The sequence below is a fragment of the Oncorhynchus tshawytscha genome, linkage group LG01 (genome assembly GCF_018296145.1).
Source record: "Oncorhynchus tshawytscha isolate Ot180627B linkage group LG01, Otsh_v2.0, whole genome shotgun sequence".
NCBI classification, from domain to species: domain Eukaryota; kingdom Metazoa; phylum Chordata; class Actinopteri; order Salmoniformes; family Salmonidae; genus Oncorhynchus; species Oncorhynchus tshawytscha.
In genome coordinates this window covers 45,963,268-45,990,957 of record NC_056429.1, presented here as the reverse complement: position 1 = coordinate 45,990,957, position 27,690 = coordinate 45,963,268, and the positions used below count along the sequence as shown (strand labels likewise).

The window sequence follows — 27,690 nt, the reverse complement described above, 5'->3', positions numbered from 1 at the left end:
ACCTTCTTGCCACAGCTCGCATTGATGTTTCATCCTGGATGAGCTGCACTACCTGAGCCACTTGTGTGGGTTGTAGACTCCGTCTCATGCTACCACTAAAGTGAAAGCACCGCCAGGAAGCATAGGAACTGAAAAGTGGTCTGGTCACCACCTGCAGAACCACTCCTTTATTGGGGGTGTCTTGAATTTCCACCTGTTGTCTATTCCATTTGCACAACAGCATGTGAAATTTATCAGTGTTGGACAGTTTAATTTCATAGAAGTCTGACTTGGAGTTACATTGTGTTTAAGTGTTCCCTTTTTTTTTGAGCAGTGTATGTAACAAACAAGCATTTGTGAATGATCATTACTGATTTGAACCACATCTTTAATAGTGAACTATGCCATCCATATCAGCTTCAATTCATTCAGAAAACATCACAATGGTTCATAAGCCCTATCCGCACAGGACTAGTATTACTATAGAACGTTGGCTATGTAATTCATATCCAGCTTGTCCATTTTTCCAAACTGCCCCTAATTCTTTTTTTTCCTTCCTCATGATGGTTGCCTGGAGGCTCTCCCAATATTGACCTAATGGCTTTCAGTGTATAGAAAGTCAATAAAAACCATGATCTGTAACATTTATCAATTCATTGGCACAATATTTTCCACTTCATCTTTTAAAAGTATGGCACTAAGACAGTTGATGTGACACAAGTTCATTCATCTGTAGGTTACATCCAAAGTGTATTTTTAAGCATTTGTTCATGTTCTTTCCCAAACTGGGTGCAGCACCTGTTACTCTAATATCCCTCAACACAGGGATGACAGGATAAGTATAAGAGGACCTGGGATGGGATAATTTTAAAAATGACTGGATGGGAAAAACTATGGATGTGGTGATTTGTGCACATTACATTAACTGAGCTCCCCCAGTAAAACTTATTCGGACAGGATAGGGCTATAGATTATGGCAAAGCATTTCTTATATTGACAAAAAAAAAAATCCAAACCAGATTTGAATCCACAGTAATAAGAAATATAGCTTAGAAAAAGAGTAAACTAGAACGAACATTCTCAGGAGTTGTCAGCAAATCCATACATTGAAAACAATAATGCCGCGGTGTCAACATGGGTTCAAATCTGCCCTACGACACCACTTTTCCCCACTGTCATCCTCTCTCTTCAATAGTCAGGAAAGAGCTTAATTTAACATTATGGTTGCAGCTGGGGCACCAAGAGATGTGTTCGAAGACATTTGCCCTACACCATACAATAAAACTTAGAACATGTTCTCCCTAGGCCTTAATTATTACCGCATAGTTCAGAGACAGCTGGTGGATGAGGTTAAGGTCTTTTGAAATGTTTCATCAGCCACAGCAGTGAGTTGCACAGTGCTCTTGTCCATATTGCAGAACCCCTATGAAGATGTTAGTTACGCTGTGTAGGTTTCCCTTTGAAACTTGGTTGCACTCATGATAAATCCAGTCGATCGACTCAATTCCCTCCCCGTCAGAATCTGCTACGTGATGGGGAGGCTTCACATGTCTAAGAGAAAAAAAATACAAGTTAGTACCAACTTTTATGTAGAGCTGAGTTTCAGAATATCACCCACCTGCTAGGTTAGATGTTTTAGCAAAACCAAATCTGTTTGTATACACCCCCAGGAATTACATTTGTTGGGAAAATTCATAGAATGTTTGAATGACAGTAAGGCATGTGAAAATTGTAAAGCAATATAGAGTGGGAAAGCAGCCTTGTTTGGACAATTTAATAAAACTGCTAGCTGTCCTGTCTAGGACCAGAGTCTATGCAGACCGGTGCACCAAAGCCAATCAGCGCTATAGTAGGCCTATATGCAAATAATTAATTTGCCAGACAGACCTGCCATCATTCACTTTAAAACAACTGTGACTACAGTCCATAGCAACAGTGTGCCTGCCTTTAGATAATTAGAACGCATTTGCCAAGCACCACCCGAATGGATTTCTGCAAATATGTAAATACTACGGGAGTCCTCTTACATTTTGGGAACTTTAGAGCCCTATTGATGAAACAACCATGAAAAGGTAGGCTCTCTCCCTCAGTTGCCTATGCACATCAACAACTAATGCTAGCCAGAGTCCTAATGAAAGAACAGATAAACCCTCAAACTTTTTCAGATAGTTTGCCGCCAAAATCGTATTGATAAACGATGGGGGAAAAGTATCCTGCTTGGCCAAACCCACATTGACAATGGGCCTTTTATAATGCCCACTTACATATGTTAAAATGCTATATGCATCCTATTAAAACAAGAGGGAAATATGTGTCCAGCCTTTGCTGCTATGCAGAACACGCTGCGACCCTAATGAAAAAGTATTTAAGGTCAAAAATGTTTTTGTTTTTTAAACAGCATGGTGCACTCAATGTATTGTAGTATACTCCATTTATAAATATGTTAATTTGACAATCATTAAAAAAGTTGATCCTCATTCTCTGTCCCGTTGTCGTATAGAGATCGCAGCGTTGTATCCGTCTCATTATGGTATGGGCAGCGCCATTCAAATTTTGGTGGTTGTAGCGAAATGCTTGTATCATTGCAAATAGGGCATTATTGGTCAAGGATTTCTTAAACTGAATCTGAACAGCTTTATACAAAGTAAAAAATATTTTAAAATGTAATTTAATGACACCAACCCCTAACTATGTTCTATGTGCTCTTTATCTTATGTTGCTATCATGAAGCACTTCCCACGTGAAACAAAAAGGACACGTGGGGAACGGTTTAACGGTAAAATGGCTGAATTGAGAAGCGATTAAGTTTAATGTTTTGTGTTTGTTCGTTTCGTTTTATTACCATGACAGGTATCACTGAAATAATGCTCCCATAACATGTATTGTGACAAAGAACATATGTAATGAAAATGTGAATACTTTGTGTCACAAATGAGCATTTAAGGTAACATATGACATAAGGGACATTTGAATACTACTGGTCACATAGGAGCATACTTATTATACATACTGTATATAAGTCAAAATGTCACATGAAAACAATTGTATTTTTCAACATAAGTGATGTGTGGATATATCTCATTTATTGCAGGTTTTGTTTTTCGGTTAACCATGAAGCTTTAAATACCGAAGCCAGACTGCAACATTTTAGTAGCTTAGCTTGTGGCATGTGTCTGTACACTCTCTCCACTGTAAACAGGGCACATGAAAGCAGAGCAATTGAAGTTGAATTCACTGATGTGAGTGCATCAAGCTGTAATTTCATGAAGTAAATGACTAAATTGTTGACTCATTTATACTTGCTTGTGAGTCCTATTTAGCCTACGGGCCCATGTGTTTGACACATGCGCAAACCTATTAACCACATTACGACTGACTTGTGATCATTGCTAGCTTGGTTGTATTAACATTCCAAGCCTTAGTTACAGTCGTCCGTTTTCGTTCCAAATATTTAGTAATTGAAGATGAATCCTGAATGGGTGGAGGCAGCAAACAATGTACCTGGCCAGCAGTGATATTTTGGACTACCAAGAAATGTATTGGTGAATATTATTCTGTTTGTGTGTCTGTTTTTTGCTTCACAGGCCCTGCTGTTCCAAAAAGTAATATATATAAGTTTTTTTTAAATGTAATTTTACTGTGGAATAGAGTTTCATGTAGTACTGTGCGCCTCCCATAGTCTGTTCTGGACTTGGACTGTGAAAAGACCTGGTGGCATATCTTGTGGGGTATGCATGGGTGTCTGAGCTGTGTGCCAGTAGTTCAAACAGCCCAGTGTATTCTACATGTCAACACCTCTCACAAATAGTAGCGATGACGTCAATCTCTCCTCCACCTTGAGCCAGGAGAGATTGACATGCATATTTTGGTTAGCTCTTTGTTATACATCCAATGGCCAGCTGTGCTGCCTTGTTCTGAGCCAATTGCAATTTTGCTAAGGCCCTCTGTGGCACCTGACCACATGACCGAACAGTAGTCCAGGTGCGACAAAACTAAGGCCTGTAGAACCTGCCTTGTTGATGGTGCTGTTAAGAATGCAGAGCAGCGCTTTATTAGAGACAGACTTCTCCCCATCCTAGCTACTGTTGTATGAATATGCTTTGACCATGACAGTTTACAATTTAGGGTTACTCCAAGCAGTTTATTCTCCTCAACTTGCTCAATTACCACATTCATTACAAGATTTAGTTGAGGTTTAGTGAATGATTTGTCCCAAATACAATGTTTTTAGTTTTTAGGACAAACGTTTTCCTTGCCACCCATTCTGAAACTAACTGCAGCTCTTTGTTAAGTGTTGCAGTCATTTAAGTCACTGTGGTAGCTGACGTGTATATGGTTGAGTCTTCCTCATACATAGACACACTGGCTTTACACATGCCGTTAGTAAAGTAAGGGGCCTAGCCAGCTGCCCTGGGGAATTCCTGATTCTACCTGGATTTTGTTGATGAGGCTTCTATTAAAGAACACCCTCTGTTCTGTTACCTGTCTAACTCTTTATCCACAATATAGCAGGGGGTGTGTAAAGCCATAACATGTTTTTCCAGCAGATTATGATCAATAATGTCAAAAGCCACCTTAAAGTCTAACACAGCCCCCAATCTTTTTATCATACATTTCTCTCAGCCAATCAGTAATTTGTGTAAGTGCTGTGCTTGTTGAATGTCATTCCTATAAGCATGCTGAAAGTCTGTTGTCAATTTGTTTACTGTGAAATACAATGCCATCTGGTCAAAAAAAAAAATCCCAAAGTTTACAAAGGGTTGGTAACGGGCTGATTGGGTCAGCTGTTTGAGCCAGCAAATGGGGCTTTACTATCCTTTGGTAGGGGGATAACTGTTGCTTCCCTCCAGGCGCACACTCTCTAATAGGCTTAAATTGAAAATATAGCAAATAGGAGTGGCAATAACATCCGCTATTATCCGCAGTCATTTTCCATCCAAGTTTTCAGACCCCAGTGGCTTGTCATTGTTGATAGACAATAGATGGATACATTGAACTGCATCCATCTACTCTGCCAACAATGCCTTACTGTATTTTTATTTATTTAACCAGGTAGGCCAGTTGAGAACAAGTTCTCATTTACAACTGCGACCTGGCCAAGATAAAGCAAAGCAGTGCGACACAAAACACCACAGAGTTACACATGGAATAAACAAACGTACAGTCATTATACAGTGTGTGCAAATGAAGTAAGATTTGCGAGGTAAGGAAATAAATAGGCCGTAGTGGTGAAATAATTACAATTTAGCAATTAAACACTGGAGTGATAGATGTGCAAGTGGAAATACTGGGGTGCAAAGAAGCAAAAAATATATAACAATATGGGGGATGAGGTAGTTGGGTGGGCTATTTACAGATGGGCTATGTACAGCTGCAATGATCTATAAGCTGCTCTGATAGCTGATGCTTAAAATTAGTGAGGGAGATGAGTCCAGCTTCAGTGATTTTTGTAATTCGTTCCAGTCATTGGCAGCAGAGAACTGGAAGGAAAGGCGGCCAAAGGAAGTGTTGGCTTTGGGGGTGACCAGTGAAATATACCTGCTGGAGCGCATGCTACGGGTGGGTGCTGCTATGGTGACCAGTGAGCTGAGAAGGCTGGGCTTTACCGAGCAAAGACTTTTATAGATGACCTGGAGCCAGTGGGTTTGGCGAAGAATATGAAGCGAGGGCCAGCAAACGAAAGTAATACAGGCCGCAGTGGTGGGTAGTATATAGGGCTTTGGTGACAAAATGAATGGCACTGTGATAGACAACATCCAATTTGCTGAAGAGTGTTGGAGGCTATTTTGTAAGTGACATCGCACAAGTCAAGGAGCGGTAGAATAGTCAGTTTTACGAGGGTATGTTTGGCAGCATGAGTGAAGGATGCTTTGTTAAGAAATAGGAAGCCAATTCTAGATTTACATTTTGGATTGGAGATGCTTAATGTGAGTCCGGAAGGAGAGTTTCCAGTCTAACCAGACACCTAGGTATTTGTAGTTGTCCACATATTTTTAGTCCGAACCGTCCAGAGTAGTGATGCTGGACGGGCGGGCAGTGATCGGTTGAAGAGCATGCATTTAGTTTTACTTGCATTTAAGAGCAGTTGGAGGCCACTGCATTGAAGCTTGTCTGGAGGTTTGTCAACACAGTGTCCAAAGAAGGGCCAGAAGTATACGGAATAGTGTCATCTGCGTAGAAGTGGATCAGAGAATCACCCGCAGCAAGAGCAACATCATTGATATATACAGAGAAAAGAGTCAGCCCGAGAATTGAACCCTGTGGCACCCCCATAGACACTGCCAGAGGTCCGGACAACAGGCCCTCCGATTTGACACACTGAACTCTATCTGAGAAAATTAGTAATGTGATCAGGACAACATGGCTATGGGGAGGATAGGTCAGTTTCTATCAAATATGAGCAGAGAATAAGGTTGTGTCACAAATGGCACCCTAACTACTTTTGACTAAGGTCCATAGGGCTCTTGTCAAAAGTAGTGCACTATATAGGGAATAAGGTGTCATTGGGACTTAACCTATAGACCTATGTGACGCCACTTGGGGGTGGAAGAGGGATATTACTACTTCACAGGAGAGGCGGCATTTGAAAGAATATGGTGTAATTGCAGACCACAACTCAGGGTGGCTCTTGATGTGGGTGTTCCCTGATATCAGGAAACGGCAATTGGTCAGTTCCGGTGTTATAAAACTGATGGTTTCTGGACACAGATGATTTGTTAAATAGCAGGTTAGGATAATTAATGTGGCAGGTTAGGAGACTAAGGTTAGGAAAAGGGTTAGCTTTAGCTACAGTGAGGGTGTTCGATTAATCTCTCCCGTGCGCTTGTGTAGGCGTGTTTTGCACCAGTTGATTGCATTCGTTTTGGAACCGGGTTGCCTCCCGGCATGAGCCAGGTGCCTCAAAACAAATTGACATAGGAGCATTTGGAATAATGAGTAGGATTCTGTGTTTTTACATGCAAAAGTGATTGCTTTTGAGCTTTATTAGGAAAGTACCATGGGAATGCAGATGCCTTGAGCAGTCTTACACGCCCACCATAACAGCTTAAGAGGACAGTGCTGAATTCACAGCAAACAGTGTCAGGAAAACAGAGTTGAGTGTACAGGATGGTTGTATTTTGTGGAGAGCACAAGTTATTTTTCCAAAGCCAGGCCATCCTACAGCAGCTACATCAGAGTCACACATATGAAAGCGTTGGCTAGGAGTTACTTGTGGTGGTCAAAACTAGATTAGGTGATAGCCAATCTAGTCAAGACATGTAACATGTCAGGAACACAAAGGCACCAGCTCCACCCTTGGGAGTTTCCAGAGAAACCTTGGAGAAGATTGCACATAGATTACACAGGGCCATTCATGGGGAAAATATTCCTGATAATCATTGATGCACATTAAAAATGGATGGATGTGTATCCTGTTAGTTCTGCTTCATTCACGACTACTATATTTGGCCTACGACAGAGCTTTACTAACCAAGGGATACCGGAGATGGTAGTGAGCAACAATATTGTGCCTGTGACATTTGCTCCTTTATCATCAGTCTTCAAATGTACTGGTGGAACGCGCAGTACAGACACTCAAAAAAAAATAGCAACAAGTGTGTCGCGTGTTCTGTTCAGCTACAGAACAACATCTCCATCCACAACATCTCAATCCACAACGCTTCACACTGAACCTAGTCTATCCAGACCTGAAAAGGAAAGTTGAACGCAAACAAAAGACAGAAAAAGAACCATGACAAACATACCAAGGGCTGACATTTTGGAGAGTGGGACCTTGCCCTTATCTGAAATTTCAGTCATGGGACAAGGGATTCCTGGATTCATAGCCCGGCTAAGAAACAGCTGGTGGCTTTTCCACCGTTGAGAATGAATACTACCCCTAGTGTACGTTATGCACAGAGGCACGCAAAGCTTCTAAGCTGCTTTAAGGACTTTTGAAAATGTATTGAATTGTTTTTAAAAGACAAGAGACTCACAGTGAAAAACTCAAGAGTTAAATACTTAGTTACACAAGCATGTGAAAAAAAATTGTGAATGTGAAATGTCATGTTTATTGTTTACACTGACAGACTTGTTTAGATAAGTAGAGTACATACACTACCATTCAAAAGTTGTGCTCACTTATAAATGTCCTTGTTTTTGAAAGAAAAGCTAATTTATTTGTCCATTACAATAACAAATTAATCAGAAATGCAGTGTAGACATTGCTAATGTTGTAAATGACTATTGTACCTGGAAATGGCAGTTTTTGTTATGGAATATCTACAAAGGCGTACTGAGGCCCATTATCAGCAACCATCACTACTGTGTTCCAATAGCACGTTGTGTTAGCTAATCCAAGTTCATAATTTTAAAAGGCTAATTGATCATTAGAAAACCCTTTTGCTATTATGTTAGCACAGCTGAAAACTGTTGTCCTGATTGAAGAATCAATAAAACTGGCCTTCTTTAGACTAGTTGAGTATCTGGAGCATCAGCATTTGTGGGTTCGATTAGAGGCTCAAAAGGGAAACAAATAACTTTCTTCCTAAACTTGTCAGTCTAGTCTTGTTCTGAGAAATGAATGCTATTCCATGCAATAAATTGGCAAGAAACTGAAGATCTCGTACAACGCTGTGTACTACTCCCTTCACAGAACAGCGCAAACTGGCTCTAACCAGAATAGAAAGAGGAGTGGGAGGCCCTGGTGTACAACTGAGCAAGAGGACAAGTACATTAGTGTTTAGTTTGAGAAACAAGTGCCCAACTTGCAGCTTCAATAAATTGCACCTGCAAAACACCAGTTTCAACATCAACAGGTGACTCCGGGATGCTGGCCTTTATTTCCTTAGGCAATGTCTTATGTTCGATATCGTTAAAAAAGGGTTTATTTGTGAAGATGAAATATTGAAATCTTAAGAGGGGAGGAATGTGGTATTAACGTCATTACACATTACCAGGTTGTTTAGCACTTGAGTACCTTTTGGTATCATTATTAGAGTATTGGAATGCACCCCAATACACAAGTTGAGTGCAGCTGCCGGCCTGTTACACCATGCTCCCGGTTAGTAATAAAGTAATCAGTTTATAATGAGCTACTACCTTAGTCCTCTCCCAAGGCATAAAGAGTTCCAAGGGTTATCACAACTGTTGAAAAAGCAGGGATTCCTGATTAATCAGGAAAAATCACATCCCTGATAAGTTATATTCTATTCATTGTGGGCCATACCTTTAGTATTGACATAGTCGTTGCCTTCGTCATCACTGTCATCGCTCTTTTCCACAACGACATTCATATTGCCCTCTGCGCCACTATTTTCTGTGAACACACAAAACACAGGCTTGAGGTATATACAGTGCATTCAGAAGAATTCAGAACCCTTCCCTTGTTCCACATTGTTACGTTACGGCTAGAGGTCGGCCGATTAATTAGGGCCGATTTCAAGTTCTCATAACAATCGGAAATCTGTATTTTTGGACGCCGATTTTGCAGATTGAAAAAAAAAAATTTTTGTACAACTTTATTTACTGGCTAAAACAAAGTCCTATGCATGTAGCCCACAGGTGAATGATCCGTTTGGTCACATATCAACTTTCCTAGTGCCAAACTTCACTTTTAAAAGATGAGGTAGACTATATTGTGCCAATGAATTGAAAAATTGCCAAATAAGTCTGGTAATTAAATGTCTGCCTGCATAGGTTACAGTTCATGGTTCTTATTGATATGCATGATTATTTTGACTTTCTCCGAACTGAAGGCCATTAGGTCATTGTTAGGCTATCCCTAGACATTTGAGATATCTTCACGCCTAGCAGAGCCTCCAGACTTCTGTCATAAAGGGATCGATTGAATGAGGGGAAAAAAATATTACAGGGGCAGTTTGTTAAAACTTGCGAATAGGGCTTAGGGCTTTTGAATAGGGCTTTTGTGACATCTTGTGGTTAAAATATTTTGACATTTTTATTGATATTTAAATAAATGGATATTAGAATATAAACAATAAAGAGAAATGCATGACAATACAGCGCCTTTGGAATGTATTCAGACCATGACTTTTTCCCCATTTTGTTACAATACAGCCTTATTCTAAAATGGATTCAATTGTGTTTTTTCCTCAATCTAAACACAATACCACATAATGACAAAGCAAAAACAGGCTAGACATTTTTGCAAATTAAAACAAAAACAACTGATATTGCATTTGAAGTATTCAGAGGCTTTACTCAGTACTTTGTTGAAGCACCTTTGGAAGCTATTATAGCATCAAGTCTTCTTGGGTATGACGCTACAAGCTTGGCACACATGTATTTGGGGACTTTCTCCCATTGTTCTCTGCAGATCCTCTCAAGTTCTGTCAGGTTGGATGGGGAATGTTGCTGCACAGCTATTTTCAGTCTCCAGAGACGTTAGATCGGGTTGAAGTCCGGGCTATGGTTGGGCCAATCAAGGACATTCAAAGACTTGTGCCAAAGCCACTCCTGTGTTGACTGTGTGCTGAGGGTTGTTGTCCTTTTGGAAGGTGAATCTTCGCCCCAGTCTGAGGTCTTGAGTGCTCTGGAGCAGGTCTTCATCAAGGGTCTCTGTACTTTGTTCCATTAATTTTTCCCTAGATCCTGACCAGTCTCCTAGTCCCTACTGCTGAAAAACATCCCCATAGCATGATGCTTCACCGTAGGGATGTTGCCAGGTTTCCTCCAGATGTGATGCTTGTCATTCAAGTCAAAGAGTTTAATCTTAGTTTCATCAGACCAGAGAATATTGTTTATCATGGTCTGAGAGTCCTTTAGATGCCTTTTGGCAAACTCCAAGCAGGCTGTCGTGCCTTTTACTGAGTAGTGGCTTCCGCCTGGCCACTCTACCGTAAAGGCCTGATTGGTGGAGTGCTGCAGAGATGGTTGTCCTTCTGGAAGGTACTCCCATCTCCACAGAGGAACTCTGCAGCTCTGTTAGAATGACCATCGGGTTCTTGGTTACCTCCCTGACCAAGGTCCTTCCTTCCCCGATTGCTCAGTTTGGCCGGGCAGGTCTAGGAAGAGTGGTGGTGGTTCCAAACTTCTTCCATTTTAAGAATGATGGAGGTCACGGGGTTCCTGGAGACCTTCAATGCTGCAGAATTTCTTTGGTACCCTTCCCTAGATCTGTGCCTCGACACTTTCCTGTCTCGGAGCTCTACGGACATTTTCTTCGAGCTCATAGCTTAGATTTTGCTCTGACATGCACTGTCAACTGTGGGACCTTATATAAACAGGTGTGCCTTTCCAAATCATGTCCAAGCAATTGAATTTACCACAGGTGGACTCCAGTCAAGTTGTAGAAGCATCTCAAGGATGGAAACAGGATGCACCTGACCTCCAATTTTGAGTCTCATAGCAAAGGGTTTGAATACTTATATAAATAAGGTATTTTATTTTTTATATATAAAAAAATTGCTAACATTTCTACAAACCTGTTTTCGCTTTGTCATTATGGGGTATTGTTTAGATTGATGAGGAATTTCTATTTCATTTCATCCATTTTAGAATAAGGCTGTAACTAGAGGTTGACCGATTATGATTTTTTCAACGCCGATACCAATTATTGGAGGACCAAAAAAGCCGATACCGATTAATTGGCAGATTATTATTATTATTTTTTTCATTGTTTGTAATAATGACAATTACAACAATACTGAATGTACGTGTATTTTAACTTAATATAATACATCAATAAAATCAATTTAGCCTCAAATAATGAAACATGTTCAATTTGGTTTAAATAATGCAAAAACAAAAAGTGTTGGAGAAGAAAGTAAAAGTGCAATATGTGCTATGTAAGAAAGCTAACGTTTCAATTCCTTGCTCAGAACATGAGAACATATGAAAGCTGGTGGTTCCTTTTAACACAAGTCCTCAATATTCCCAGGTAAGAAGTTTTAGGTTGTAGTTATTATAGGAATTATAGGACTATTTCTCTCTATACCATTTGTATTTCATTAACCTTTGACTATTGGATGTTCTTATAGGCACTTTAGTATTGCCAGTGTAACAGTATAGCTTCCGTCCCTCTCCTAGCTCCTCCCTGGGCTCGAACCAGGAACACATCGACAACAGCCACCCTCGAAGCATCGCTCCACAAAAGCCGCGGCACAAAAGCCTTCGGCCCAAGGGGAACAACTACCCCAAGTCTCAGAGCGAGTGACGTTTTAAATGCTATTAGCACACCCCGCTAACTAGCTAGCCATTTCACATCGGTTACACCAGCCTAATCTCAGGAGTTGATAGGCTTGAAGTCATAAACAGCGCAATGCTTGAAGTACAGCGGCGAGCTACTGGCAAAACGCACAAAAGTGCTGTTTGAATCGAAGCTTACGAGCCTGCTGCTGCCTACCACCGCTCAGTCAGACTGCTCTATCAAATGTCAAATCATCGACTTAATTATAATATAATAAACACACAGAAATACGAGCCATAGGTCATTAATATGGTTGAATCTGGAAACTATCATTTTGAAAACAAAACGTTTATTCTTTCAGTGAAATACGGAACCGTTACGTATTTTATCTAACGGGTGGCATCCCTAAGTCTAAATATTGCTGTTACATTGCACAACCTTTAATGTTATGTCATAATTACATATGATTCTGGCAAATTAGTTTGCAACAAGCCAGAGGGCCCAAAACTGTTGCATATACCCTGACTGCGTGCAATGAACGCAAGAGAAGTGACACAATTTCACCTGGTTAATATTGCCTGCTAACCTTTCTTTTAGCTAAATATGCAGGTTTAAAAATATATACTACTGTGTATTGATTTGGACACATTGGAGCAACGACCGTCCTTATTCGCAATGCGCACCACATCGATTATATGCAACGCAGGACAAGCTAGATAAACTAGTAACATCATCAACCATGTGTAGTTATAACTAGTGATTATGATTGATTGTTTTTTATAAGATAAGTTTAATGCTAGCTAGCAATTTACCTTGGCTTCTTACTGCATTTGCGTAACAGGCAGGCGGTTAGAGCGTTGGACTAGTGAACCGTAAGGTTGCAAGATTGAATCCCTGAGCTGACAAGGTAAAAATCTGTCGTTCTGCCCCTGAACAAGGCCGTTAACACACCGTTCCTAGGCCGTCATTGAAAATAAGAATGTGTTCTTAACCGACTTGCCTTGTTAACTTGTTCCCATGTTTATACCCAAACTAGGTGCAGCATCTGTTAAAATTAATATCCCCTCAAAACACAGGGATGACGATCCGGGATAGTAATAAAGTAAACTGTTTATAAAGAGCTACTCCCTCACTCCTTCCAAGGGATAAAGAGTTACATGGGTTGTTACAACTGTCAAAAAAGCAGGGATTCCTGATTACATCAGGAACATCCCTAAAAAGTTATATTCTATTCAATGTGCCAACGTGGGCCATACCTTTAGTATTGACATAGTCGTTGCTGCCTTCATCACTGTCATCACTCTTTCCCAAGTCGACATTGACCTCCGCGTCATTGCTTTCTGTGAACACAAAACACACACAGGATTGAGGTTTACAGTCGTGGCCAAAAATTGAGAATGACACAAATGTTAATTTACAAAGTTCGCTGCTTCGTCTTTAGATATTTTTGTCAGATGTTACTATGGAATACTGAAGTATAATTACAAGCATTTCATAACTGTCAAAGGCTTTTATTGACAATTACATGAAGTTGATGCAAAGAGTCAATATTTGCAGTGTTGACCCTTCTTTTTCAAGACCTCTGCAATCGGCCCTGGCATGTTGTCAATTAACTTCCTGACTGATGGCAGCCCAGTCGTGCAAAATCAATGCCTGGAGTTTCTCAGAATTTGTGGGTTTTTGTTTGTCTACCCGCCTCTTGAGGATTGACCACAAGTTCTCAATGGGATTAAGGTCTGGGGAGTTTCCTGGCCATGGACCCATTTTGTTCCGAGCCACTTAGTTATCACTTTTGCCTTATGGCAAGGTGCTCCATCATGCTGTTCTTGGATGGTTGGGAGAAGTTGCTCTCGGAGGGTGTGTTGGTACCATTCTTTATTAATGGCTGTGTTGTTAGGCAAAATTGTGAGGGAGCCCACTCCCTTGGCTGAGAAGCAACCCCACACATGAATGGTCTCAGGATGCTTTACTGTTGGCATGACACAGGACTGATGGTAGCGCTCACCTTGTCTTCTCCGGACAAGCTTTTTTCCAGATGCCCCAAACAATCGGAAAGGGGATTCAGAGAAAATGACTTTACCCAAGTTCTCAGCAGTCCAATCCCTGTACCTTTTGCTGAATATCAGTCTGTCCCTGATGTTTTTCCTGGAGAGAAGTGGCTTCTTTGCTGCCCTTCTTGACACCAGGCCATCCTCAAAGTCTTCGCCTCACTGTGCGTGCAGATGCACTCACACCTGCCTGCTGCCATTCCTGAGCAAGCTCTATACTGGTGGTGCCCCATTCCCGCAGCTGAATCAACTTTAGGAGATGGTCCTGGCGCATGCTGGACTTTCTTGGGCGCCCTGAAGCCTTCTTCACAACAATTGAACCGCTCTCCTTGAAGTTCTTGATGATCCGATAAATGGTTGATTTAGGTGCAATCTTACTGGCAGCAATATCCTTGACTGTGCCTTGCCCTTTTTGTGCAAAGCAATGATGACAGCACGTGCTTCCTTGCAGGTAACCATGTTTGACAGAGGAAGAACAATGATTCCAAGCACCACCCTCCTTTTGAAGCTTCCAGTCTGTAATTTGAACTCAATCAGCCCGACAGAGTGATCTCCAGCCTTGTCCTTGTCAACACTCACACCTGTGTTAACAAGAGAATCACTGACATGATGTCAGCTGGTCCTTTTGTGGCAGGGCTGAAATGCAGTGGAAATGTTTTTGGGGGACTCATTTGCATGGCAAATAGGGACTTTGCAATTCATCTGATAACTCTTCGGGAGTATATGCAACTAATACATTTTGTTACGTTACAGCCGTATTCTAAAATGGATGAAAGTCCCAACCTACACACAATAGCCCATAATGACAGAGCAAAAAGTAGTTTAGAACATTTTATTAAAAAAACATTTATTAAAAACAAAAACAAAATCACATTTACACCCTTTGCCCAGTATTTTGTTGAAGCTCCTTTGGCAGCGTAATCCTCTCAAGCTCTGTCAGGTTGGATGGGGAGCGTCGCTGTACTGCTATTTTCAGGTCTCTCCAGAGATGTTCGGGTTCAAGTCCGGGCTTTTGCTGGGCCACTCAAGGAGATTCAGAGACTTATCCTGAAGCCACTCCTGCATTGTCTTGGCTGTGTGCTTAGGGTCATTATCCTGTTGGAAGGGTGAAGGTGAACCTTCACCCCAGTCTGAGGTCCTGAGTGCCTGTGGAGCAGGTTTTCATTAAAGATCTCTGTACTTTTCTCTGTTCATATTTGCCTCGATCCTGACTAGTCTCCCAAATGCAGGTGTTTCAGCCTAGCTCATGCTTTCTGTGGTGGTGGCAAGCCAGAAGAAAATTGGAGCATTGTGCTGTGATTGGCTTAGTGTTCTGTCACTCATGGGGACAGTACGTCATCGCCAAATTTAAGTCCTTAGTAAGGGTAGACACCCAAAATTTCAGCCCTTTGGATCCTGCCAGAGTTACATTAGAAGTGCCCATCTAAGAAGACTCAAGGTTATTGGCCACAGATAAAATGACATCAAATCACATTGTATGTACAGTAGTTTTGATTGGACTGATCATGTCAACATCTTACTTTCAAAGTCTTAGCTAGCAGTCATCATCATGTATCAAGTCGACTACTGGCAAACCCTTTTTATATGTAGAGAAATTATAGATAAAACAAAAATACACGTACAAAAATGTATTGTACGCTGCTGCATAAATTATGTATTATTCAAGGGAGATATGTATACTGTAGCTAAGAAAGTCATACAAAGTATATGTTGCATAGTAAGCCGTTAGTAGCCCATGACCCTCAACCTAATAATTTGGTCTATTGTATTGTAAACACATCATTCATGGTCGGTGTGTGCTTGTTTGCCAACTTTTTTTGTACAGTTTTGACAGTGCTACTGATAGTAGTGGTGGCGCTTGGCTTGCACGTGCAAATTCAGCACACACAACATTATCTAATAGAACTGTGTTATTTGACATGTCAATAGCTTATTTAGCACATCATATATATGACGTGTATCTTTTTTGACACACAAAGACCCAAACGGCATTTAATGTGCCTCACCCTAATCATTTGGTCTATTTTCACCTCTTAATTTCGCCTACTGTTCGAACTTGGTGGTGCATATAACCTGTTTTAGAGAAATGTAATCATTGAATATTGTAAGAGCTTTCACTGTCTGTTCATATGCCCCTTTATTTATCCTAGGGTTCTGACTTGTTGTACAGGGAGTACACTAAGAACGACCCATGTTCTGAATTCTGTCGCTGTACATTTCAAAAATGCTGAACAAATAGTTGACTACGTCCATCGTCGCTCGCTCATTAATGTCTTAATCGAAATTACGGATTGCCTCTTATCCGCTCATCGTTCCCTAATGCCATGTTTTGTATATCTCAATTGTTAGTAGAAACCACATTTGTTTAAGCAAGTCGCCATATCAGCTATGTTTTTTAAGGCAGTTAATGAGGCTGAATGAACTGTTTTGCTGCAAGACAACGCTCCGCTGATAGCCAGGTGTAGCACCAAGAATTCACTCGATTCACTCAAAAGAAAGCTCTGCTGTTGGCTCTAACATGCATCTAAAAAATGTAATGTTGAGTTTGCCCCACTAAGATTTACATGCTAAAATCGCCACCGGACCTAATGGCCTTCAATTCGGAGAAAGTCTAAATAATAATGCATATCTAGACCCCTTTCTGTGTTTACAAACATGAGGGTGGTGCGCACAAGGAGCATTTCTTATTTTATTTAACTAGGCAAGTCAGTTAAGAACAAAATATTTTTTTACAAAGACAGCCTAACCAGGACAATGCTGGGCCAATTGTGCGCCGCCCTTATGGAACTCCCAATCATGGCTGGTTGTGATACAGCCTGGAATCGAACCAGGTTCTGTAGCGACGCCTTTAGCACTAAGATGCAGTGCTTTAGACTGCTGCGCCACTTGGGAGCCCCAGCAAAAAATATCTCTATTTACATGTTGCTTATGAGTGCAATTCACAATACTTTTGGATTATAATAGGATTTTAAAGCTCCTATGATTGTCCTGTTTAATATAATGTTTGTGTCATCGTCACAAATCAACTGCATTCAACTAAAAAACAGCTTTTATCTCAAGGCCATCAGACTGTTAAACAGCCATTACTAGCACAGAAAGGATGCTGCCTACATACAGACTTGAAATCATTGGCCACTTTAATAAAATGGAACACTAGTCACTTTAAAAATGTTTACATATCTCATATGTATAATACTGTATTCTATACTATCTATTGCATCTTAGCCTATGTCGCTCTGTCATTGCTCATCCATTATTTATATATTCTTATTCCATTCCTTTACTTAGATTGTGTATTAGATAACTGTTGTGGAATTGTTAGATATTACTGCACTGTCGGAACAAAGCACAAGCATTTCACTACACTCGCATTAACATCTGCTAACCATGTGTATGTGAACAAAATTTGATTTGGATGACAATCCAGGTTAGTAATAAAGCCATACATTTTAAAGAGCAACTCCCCTCCCTCCTTCCAAGGCATAAAGAGTTCCATAGGTTATTCAGCTTTTTTGACAGTTGTAGATTCCTGATTAATCAGGAACACCCCTAAAAAGTTATATTCTATTCAACGTGCCAACATGGGCCATACCTTTAGTATTGACATAGTCGTTGCTGCCATCATCACTGTCATCACTCTTTTCCACGTCGACGTTCATATTGCCAACCGCGCCACTGTTTTCTGTGAACACACACACACACACACACACACACACACAGGATTGAGGTATATACACTCCAGTCTAAAACCATTGTGATGTCTATACTAATAAACCTACAGGCCGGATTTCTACTGCAGCACTCACCCTGCTCTTCGTCCTCCTCTGCTTCCACATTGACATATCATATGAACATGTGAACACTCCAGACAGCATTTGATCAAATAATATTTTAATGGCCCATCGAGACACGTTTTCTAAACCTCCGTCTAACGTTCTGCACATGTGCTTCACAAAAACATGAATAAGGAAATAAATCTGCTGCTGGCAACATACGTATGCAAATTAGCACACTATTCAAGCTGTATCGCTGAAGCTTTACAGACTGTGCACTAGAGATGTTAAGGTAATTTGAAGCTTTTACCTTGAACGCAGTCTTTGCCAAAGCGGGGGCATTAGCCTTCACATTTCAATCACGCTATAAAGCGGAACTTCTGTGAGGTTTGAATACAGCCCTTAAAAATCAACAGAAAACTTGAGTCTCCTAAATCTACATATTGTCATGCATTGCACTTGTGATTTCAACTTAAAATGTCTTATTGTGTAATATCCATGTATTCAAGTGTCTTTAAAGCCCTATTCAAATGGCGCCGGAGAAGAAGGCTGACGTTTTATGTGTCCCTAACCGATTGTTTTGTTTGTTTGTTTGTTTGTTTGTTTGTTTGTTTGTTTGTTTGTTTGTTTGTTTGTTTATTTGCGTTGTTTAGAACTTATTTTGTACATAATGTTGCTGCTACTGTCTCTTATGACCGAAAATAACTTCTGGAAATCAGGACTCCAATTACTCACCACGGACTGTCAGAATCTTTTTCCTTTAACAAGTCTGACGAGCCCGACGTGAATGATATACTGCTTTCTTGGGAACGGGCCCAGGTCCCAGTGATTTGCGTGAAGAGGATGCAGAGAAAAAGGGGCCAGAGGGCAAGCTGCCTTCTAAGAATTTGTAGGCAATCGAATAATCCCCCACTTCCTTCCATTCTGCTAGCAAACGTGCAGTCTTTGGAGAATAAAAAAATTTATGACCTACGCGGAAGATTAAACTACCAACGGGACATTCAAAACTGTAATATCTTATGCTTCACGGAGTCGTGGCTGAACGACGACACTATCAACATACAGCTGGCTGGTTATACACTGTACCGGCAGGATAGGACAGCGGCGTCTGGTAAGACAAGGTGCGGCAGACTGTAGACTGTATTTCTGTAAATAACAGCTGGTGCACAATATCTAAGGAAGTCTCGACATATTGCCTGCCTGAGGTAGAGTATCTCATGATAATCTGTAGGCCACACTATCTACCTAGAGTTTTCATATGTATTTTTCGTAGCCGTTTACATACCACCACAGACTGAGGCTGGCACTAAGACAGCATTGAATGAGCAGTATTCCACCATAAGCAAACAAGAAAACGCACACGTAGACAAGGTGCTCCTAGTAGCCAGGGACTTTAATGCAGAGAAACTTAAATCTGTTTTACCTAAGTTCAAATAAGCATGTTAATGTGCAACCAGAAGGGGAAAATAAATAAATGAAACTCTAGACCTCCTTTATTCCACACACAGAGATGCATACAAAGCTCTCCATCGCCCGACATTTGGCAGATCTGACCATAATTCTATCTTCCTGATTCCTGCTTACAAGCAAACATTAAAAGCAGGAAGCACCAGTGACTAGATCAATAAAAAAAGTGGTCAGATGAAGCAGATGCTAAGCTACAGGACTGTTTTGCTAGCAGACTGGAATATGTTCCGGGATTCATCTGATGGCATTGAGGAGTACACCACATCAGTCATTGGCTTCATCAATAAGTGTATCGATGACGTTTCCACAGTGACCGTACGTACATACCGCTACTAGAAGCCATGGATTACAGGTAACAGCCGCACTGAGCTAAAGGGTAGAGCTGCCGCTTTCAAGGAGCGGGACTCTAACCCGGAAGCTTATAAGAAATCCTCTGACGCACCATCAAACAGGCAAAGCGTCAATTCAGGACTATATTCGACTCATACTACACCGGCTCTGATGCTGAGGTGGCAGGTCTCGCAAACTATTACAGACTGCAAAAGGGAGGCATAGCCGGTAAGCTGCCTAGTGACACGAGCCTACCAGACGAGCTAAACTATTTCTATGCTAGCTTCAAGGAAAATAACATTGAAACATGCATGAGACCAGCTGTTCCAGAACACTGATCACGCTCTCCACAGCCGACGTGAGTAAGAACTTTAAACAGGTCAACATTCACAAGACCACAGGGCCAGACGAATGACCAACTGGCAAGTATCTTCACTGACATTTTCAACCTCTACCTGTCCGAGTCTGTAATACCAACATATTTTAAGCAGACCACCAGTGTCTGTGCCCAAGAACACTAAGATAACCTGCCTAAATGACTACAGCACTGTCTGAAGCTATGAAGTGCTTTGAACGGCTGTTCATGGCTCACATCAGCACCATTATCCCACTCCAATTGGCATACCATCCCAACAGATCCACAGATGATGCAATCTCAATTGCACGCAACACTGCCCTTTCCCACCTGGACAAAAGGAACACCTATGTGAGAAAGCTATTCATTGACTACAGCTCAGCATTCTACACCATAGTGCTCTCAAAGCTCATCATTAAGCTAAGGACCCTGGGACTCAACACCTTCCTCTGTAACAAGATCCTGTACTTCCTGACGGGCCGCCCCCAGGTGGTAAGGGTAGGTAACAACACATCCGCCACACTGATCCTCAACACAGGAGCCCCTCAGGGGTGCGTGCTCAGTTCCCTCCTGTACTCCCTGTTCACTCATGACTGCATGGCCAGGCACGACTCCAACACCATCATTAAGTTTGCCATGACAACAGCCTGATCACCGACATAGACGAGACAGACAATATGGAGAAGGTCAGACATGATTGTGGACTACAGGAAAAAGAGGACCGGGCATGCCCCCATTGAAGGGGCTGCAGTGGAGCAGGTTGAGAGCAGGTTGAGAGCCAGGGACACACTCCAACACAAGACAATTTACAAATGAAGCAATGTGTGTTTAATGAGTCCGCCAGATCAGAGGCAGTAGGGATGACCAGGGATGTTCTCTTGATAAGTGTGTGAATCTTCCTGTCACGCTAAGCATTCAAAATGTAATGAGTACTTTTGGGTGTCAGGGAAAATGTATGGAGTAAAAGTTGTCAAAAATATAGAGTACAGATACCCCAAAAAACAATTTAAGTAGTACTTTCAAGTAATTTTACACAACTAGTTACACTAACTATTACCACAGCATGTTTTCCCAGTGGAAGATTCGAACTTTAACTGCCCCTGTAATTCTTTTTTTTTTCCTTATTCAAAATGAACCGTTATGACGAAAGTCTGGAGGCTCTTCTAGACATGAAGCTATTTCACATCTAGGGTTAGCCTAATATTGACCTAATGGCCTTCAGTTCAGAGAAAGTCTAAATAGTAATGCATATCAATAAGAACCATGGAATGTAACCTATGCAGACATTTAATTACCAGACTTATTTGGCAATTTATCAATTCATTGGCACAATATAGTCCAGGTCATCTTTTAAAATGTGACAAAATGGTTCATTCATCTGTAGGCTGTGCGCATAGCACTTTGTTTTAAATCATCAATTTGTTCCCATGTTCTTACCCAAACTGAGTGCAGTACCTGTACCTGTTAAACTCGAAAAACAGTCGGTTCTTAGGGCTGGGATAATAACCTTCCTGCCAAGTAAAAATTACTGACATGGCAGATTCGGACGGGAATAAAATTACGGATGTGGTGATATGTGCTCGTGCACATAATTATATTACCTGAGCTTCCCCATTCAAATGTATCCCATCTGAAAAGGGCTAAAGTAATGTGTCATATTCAGTCACCTCTCCACCCTTACGTTACCTACCTGTGCTTTGGGAGCTTTTGGAGATGAGACATTGGTTGGAATGACGCAGAGACCCAGTCCCAGGAAGATCTGATGGTAACACTATTCTATAAGGAGGAGCGAGAGGTTACACAAAACCCAAGAGACCCCAGTACTCTATAGCCAGAGAAGTAACATTATTTTAAATTTAGCCAATACAGCAACAAATGGCACTTTTTTTCCCCAGGAAGTCCTAGAAATGCAAAGTGTAACATTCACAGTGAGGCACTGACATGTAGTATACAAAACATTAAGAGCACCTGCTCTTTCCATGACACAGACTGACCAGATGAATGCAAATCTGTGTAGATGAAGGAGAGACCAGTTAAAGAAGGACTTTTAAGCCTTGAGACAATTGTGACATGGATTGTGTAGGTGTGCCATTCAAAGGGTGAATGGGCAAAACAAAAGATTTAAGTGACTTTGAACAGGGTATGGTAGTAGGTGCCAGGCACACCTGTTTGTGTCAAGAACTGCAACGTTGCTGGGTTTTTCACACTCAACAGTTTCCCGTGTGTATCAAGAACAGTCCCCTACCCAAAGGACATCCAGCGAACTTGATACAATCTGTTGGAATCAAAATGGGCCAGTATCCCTGTGGAACACTTTCAACACCTTGTACAATCCATGCCCCAACGAATTGAGAATCTTCTGAAGGAAAAGGGGGGAGTGCAACTCAATATTATGAAGGTGTTCCTAATGTTTGGTATACTCTGTGTATTTTGTTAAAATTAAATGAACACTCACAGGTAGCCTGATCCTGGTTCATAGTCATCCATCACCTCGTTGACATACTCTACAGAACAAAGATAGCACATCCGCAGAGACACGGGCACACACAGCTGTCAATCAATCATGTCAGATTACAGTGCCTTCGGAAAGTATTCAGACCCCTTCACTTTTTCCACATTTTGTTACGTTACAGCCTTATTATAAAATAGATTAAATAGAAAAAAAATCCTCAGCAATCTACACATAATACCCCAGAGAGACACAGCGAAGACATGTTTGGACATTTTTGCACATTTAAAAATATAAAACAGAAATACCTGATTTACATAAGTATTCAGTCCCTTTGCTATTAGCCTCGAAATTGAGCTCAAGGGCATCCTGTTTCCATTGATAATCCTTGAGATGTTTCTGTGTCTTGGAGTCCACCTGTGGTAAATTCAATTAATTGGACATGATTTGGAAAGACACACACCTGTCTATATAAGGTCCCAGAGTTGACAGTGCATGTCAGAGCAAAAACCAAGCCATGAGGTTGAAGGAATTGTCCTTAGAGCTTCGAGACAGGATTGTGTAAAGGGACTGATCTGGGGAAGGGTAACAAAACATTTCAGTAACATTGAAAGGCCCTAAGAACGCAGTGGCTTTCATCATTCCTAAATGGAAGAAGTTTGGAACCACCACGACTCTTCCTAGACCTGTCTACCCGGCCAAACTGAGCTATCGGGGAAGAAGGGCCTTGGTCAGGGAGGTGACCAAGAACCTGATGGTCATTCTGGCTCAGCTCCAGAGTTCCTCTGTGGCGATGGGAGAACCTTCCAGAAGGACAACCATCTCTGCAGCACTCCACCAATCAGGCCTTTATGGTAGATTGACCAGACGGAAGCCACTCCTCAGTAAGCAGATGACAGTCCGCTTGGAGTTAGCCAAATGGCACCTAAGAATTACAGACCATGAGAAACAAGATTCTCTGGTCTGATGAAACCAATATTGAACTCTTTGGCCTGAATGTAAAGCGTCAATTCTGTAGGATGCCTGGCACCATCCCTACGGTGAAGCATGGTGGTGGCAGCATCATGCTGTGGGGATGTTTTCAGCGGCAGGGAGACTAGTAGGATCGAGGTAAAGAAAAGTACAGACAGATACTTGATGAAAACCTGCTCCAGAGAGCTTAGGACAGACAGGGGCGAAAGTTCACCTTCTAACAGGACAACGACCCTAAGCACACAGCCAAGGTAAAAAACGCAGAAGTGGCTTCGGAACAAGTCTCTGAATGTCCTTGAGTGGCCCGGACTTGAACACGATCAAACATCTCTGGAGAGACCTGAAAATAGCTGTGCAGCAACGCTCCCCATCCAACCTGACAAAGCTTTAGAGGATCTGTAGAGAAGAATGTGAGAAGCTCCCAAAATACAGGTGTGCCAAGCATGTAGTGTCATACCCAAGACGACTCGAGGCAGTAATCACTGCAAAAGGTGCTTCAACAAAGTACTGAGTAAAAGGGTCTGAATACCTATGTAAATCTGATATTTCAATTTCTAAAAAACATTTTTTTGCTTTGTCATTATGGGGTATTGTGTATAGATTGATGAGGGAAAAAAACGATTTAATCAATTTTAGAATAAGGCTGTAAACTAACAAAATGTGGAAAAAGTCAAGGGGTCTGAATACTTTCCAAAGGCACTGCATGAATGGTTTAATGTCCAAATGTCTGAATGAATGTGAGTAAGTCACAAGTAGGCAGGTACAGTAGCCTAGCGGTTAGAGCGTTGCTGGTTCAAACATCCAAGCCAACGAGGTGAAAAATGTGTTGTTGTGCCCTTGAGCAAGGCACTTTAACCCTGGCTCCAGGGGCCCCATATGGTTGACCATGTAAAATAATACATTTCACTGCACCTAATTGGTGTGTGACAATAAAAACATTATGTTTCACCTAAGGAGCCATGTGCACATTGTCTAAACTTCTTCAGCAGTTACTGTGTACACATGTTTGAGGGGATCAGTGTTATTGAACATGGTAGGATATAACGCTCACATTACCTTCTCCTGGACTCTCATAGCCGTCATTACTCTCTGCAAGAAAAAGCTAACCATTAAGAAGGAACTGAACTGTGACATTATAGAGATAGTGGCGAAAGAAGGAAAACAAGTGGAGAAAATAGACATTTGATGTAGAGGAAGAGCGAGACATCACCATTTTCAGTTGGGGTGACAGAGTTCGGTCTCAGAACGATCTGTGGTGAACTGTGGGATAGAAAGACAGGTACATTTCGCTTGACGGTAATATGAGTCATTGTCTGTGTGTGTGTGTGTGTGTGTGTGTGTGTGCAGTAACTCACATGGGTGAAAGGAGGCTAGAAGGGGGAGCACCCCAGCTTGTGGCTGAAGAGGGGTTGTCTGAGGAGGAAGGTTCATCATAAACACATTTTTCTTAAGTATCGAAAAGATTTGGATACAACTTCAGTCAGTCATCACACACACTCACATGGTGGGTGGGCCAAGCCGAATCCTGGGGTGCTGAGTGGGGAAGAAATCAGAGCGTTGGTAGAGGTTGATACCTCGCACGGATATCAATTGGAGATTTGTGCAAACATTCAAGCCCACTTCCCGTCATCTCGTCTGGTACACTTACACAGTGTACTGGACATATATTACAAGTGCCACACAAACGTTTGAATATTTGGTTTCATTTTAATTAACAGGCACTGAATAGTTTTATGAAAAAGTGCTTACTGCTGAGTGTAATCCTCACTGTAACGCTGCTGAATGGACGCTGAGGAGTAAGAAAATTATGTTCTGTAAATGCGTTTTATTTTTTCTCATCATTTGCATTTAACCCTTATTTTACCAGTTTAAGCTGACTGAGAAGAACATTCTCATTTACAGCGACAACATCTACATAGAGACCAATTGAATTCAAAACAACTTTATTGGTTACAGTAACGAAGCTTTGGTATTACTAGGCAGGTTGTGTCTTCTGCAGCGAAGACACAGGCCAGTCAACAGGATGAGTGACAGGAGGACCGCTCCACTCAGCAGCAACGCATACAGCTGCATAGACACCTCCATCGCTGTCTGCAGGTATAAACACAATACAAAGAGTCATCCGGTCAGGTTACACTTTTGACATGGCAATATTAAAAGCATTATTATGCCGTCTTCTCTGACCCCGATTAAGACTAGTCTTGGACTAAGAAGCTAATTAAAAATGGGGATTTGTTTAAGTATTAAGTATATTAAGTATATTAAGTATATTTTTTGTATCACCTCTGAATAGAAATGTGGTTGTCAGTGTTAAATTCTCATCATGTAATTTTCCTTCCTTATCATGTAATTTTCCTTCCTTGTGGTTTTTGATTCTCCATTTCACACATGCTGTCTCTAACCTTTTTGTTAACTATCACTTTGAGGTTGAGTTCACCTTTCTAATTCCAGTAAACGGATTTCCTGTATTTTCAAGTTAAAGAAAATACCAGCACACTCGTCTCACACTGTATGTGTAATCACACACACACAAACTTTCTGTATTTCACATAATATCTAGTTCTGTGGCACATAAAACAAACTCCCTGCAAAACTAACGACACACAAAATAAGACAACCTCAAGAATAGACACGACTACAATGACACTACAGTGTGGTACCATAGGGCTGGTATTTACTTTTTTGCAGAACCTTGCTCCCTCTAAACCTTTTAATTGGTAGTGAGTTGAACACAAAAGGCTCCATAATTGTGACAAATGGTGGCGATTGTGTGTCACGACACTCCTCCTGGAGAGCCATGAGGAGGGTGACTTTTCGGCCAAACTCAGATGGATCTAGATTTGGTAGCGAGAGAGGAAGCGAGGGACGGCTGATCTGAAGGGCTAGCTTAGACCAAGTTAGGTGGTAATAGTACAGAGCTGCTGGACCGGAGGCCTTCAGAAAACCCGGGCCCTGTACCGGTGGCCATGATGTTGAAGAGCATTCAGATACAGTCAGTCATTTCTAACATTGTGAACATGTCTCTATACTGAATTCATCTTGGGTTAAATCAAGACTGTTGTGAGTACCAGGGATGGAGTCAATTCAGGAAGTACACTGTACAATACTCTTCAATGCTTTTCACTGGGGAAAATGTGGAATTAGGTTTACTTTCTGAATTGAAACAGGATTGACCCCAACTCAGGTGAATACGTCAACAAGTTACTTCTTCAGTTCTAGCTTATTCTCTACTAACCTAGAGGTTAAGAAACTAGGCATAAAGTAGGAGTGGAGGGAGTTCTCTTACCGGCACGATTTGTGTAGATTCCCAACAGAGCGTTAGGTCGTAAGTCGCTGATGATCTGCCAGGTGGTCAATGAGACTGGTTCTAAACCGGAGGTCGAGTTCAGGCCGAGTTGATCCCAATCCAATCCCCAGACCAGCTCAGTCGTCAGCTACACTGAGATGCGTCATTTTGGAACCATTTGATCTACAGTATACCATACCTCTGTTGCTCAAATCTCTGTCATACCACTCTCCCTATTTAACACTGTTTTCCACTCTGTCAGTTAACTGTAAGGAACCTTGACTATTGCAGCTTGACATAGGTGTCTTCCTCGATGCGCCTTTCTGTCTGTACGGCCTGTTCAGCCGCCTCCTACTTCCCTTCCTCCCTCTTCTCATCAACTCTCCTACCCTGCCGTCATCTCAACCTCCCCCAATGTGCCTTTTTTCTATCCTTCTCACAATGTTGTTTCAGATCACCTCTCCCCACCACCGTACCTCTGATCTCATCGCCTCCTCTCTCAGAGACCTGAAACGCACATTCAAATACAGGGAATGACAAGTGTTCAGTTCATGGTTCAAAAGATGTACCATTCTATAGTTCTAAATGCTATGCCGGTGTACCCCAAAGGTCTGTATTTGAACCAATGCATATGCTGTAGAGGGAACAGCATAATAATTGGCCAACATTCAGACCCTTGGCTATCATTTGGTCCATACAAGTCAATAATCAGTTATTGTCAACTGCTAATTGAGCTGTCAGTAATAATGCTTTATTTTTTAGTCAGTATGTAGAATCTGAAAGTCAACTCAGAAATGTAGCGAAAGTATACAACAGACATGGAATGGCAAATCACGACATGTGCCTCCTGTAGCTGTGTGTTCCCATCATCAGTGCACTCATTATTACTCTCTCCAGACAA

General features: G+C 41.5%; 1 protein-coding gene across 1 annotated transcript; it reads right to left on the bottom strand.

Moving 5' to 3' along the window:
• Positions 1 to 346: 346 nt before the first annotated feature.
• Positions 347 to 27,387, bottom strand: lat (linker for activation of T cells). Its single transcript, XM_024422274.1, has 13 exons — positions 26,790 to 27,387; positions 25,480 to 25,594; positions 25,253 to 25,292; positions 25,005 to 25,036; positions 24,859 to 24,916; positions 24,714 to 24,763; positions 24,560 to 24,592; positions 22,538 to 22,586; positions 21,773 to 21,858; positions 17,750 to 17,839; positions 13,366 to 13,449; positions 9,188 to 9,277; positions 347 to 1,530 (listed from the first exon to the last, which is right to left on the bottom strand). Exons 2-13 carry the CDS (start codon positions 25,586 to 25,588, stop codon positions 1,523 to 1,525), a joined length of 729 nt encoding a protein of 242 aa, XP_024278042.1. The 5' UTR covers positions 25,589 to 25,594; positions 26,790 to 27,387; the 3' UTR covers positions 347 to 1,522.
• Between the last annotated feature and the right edge of the window lie 303 nt (positions 27,388 to 27,690).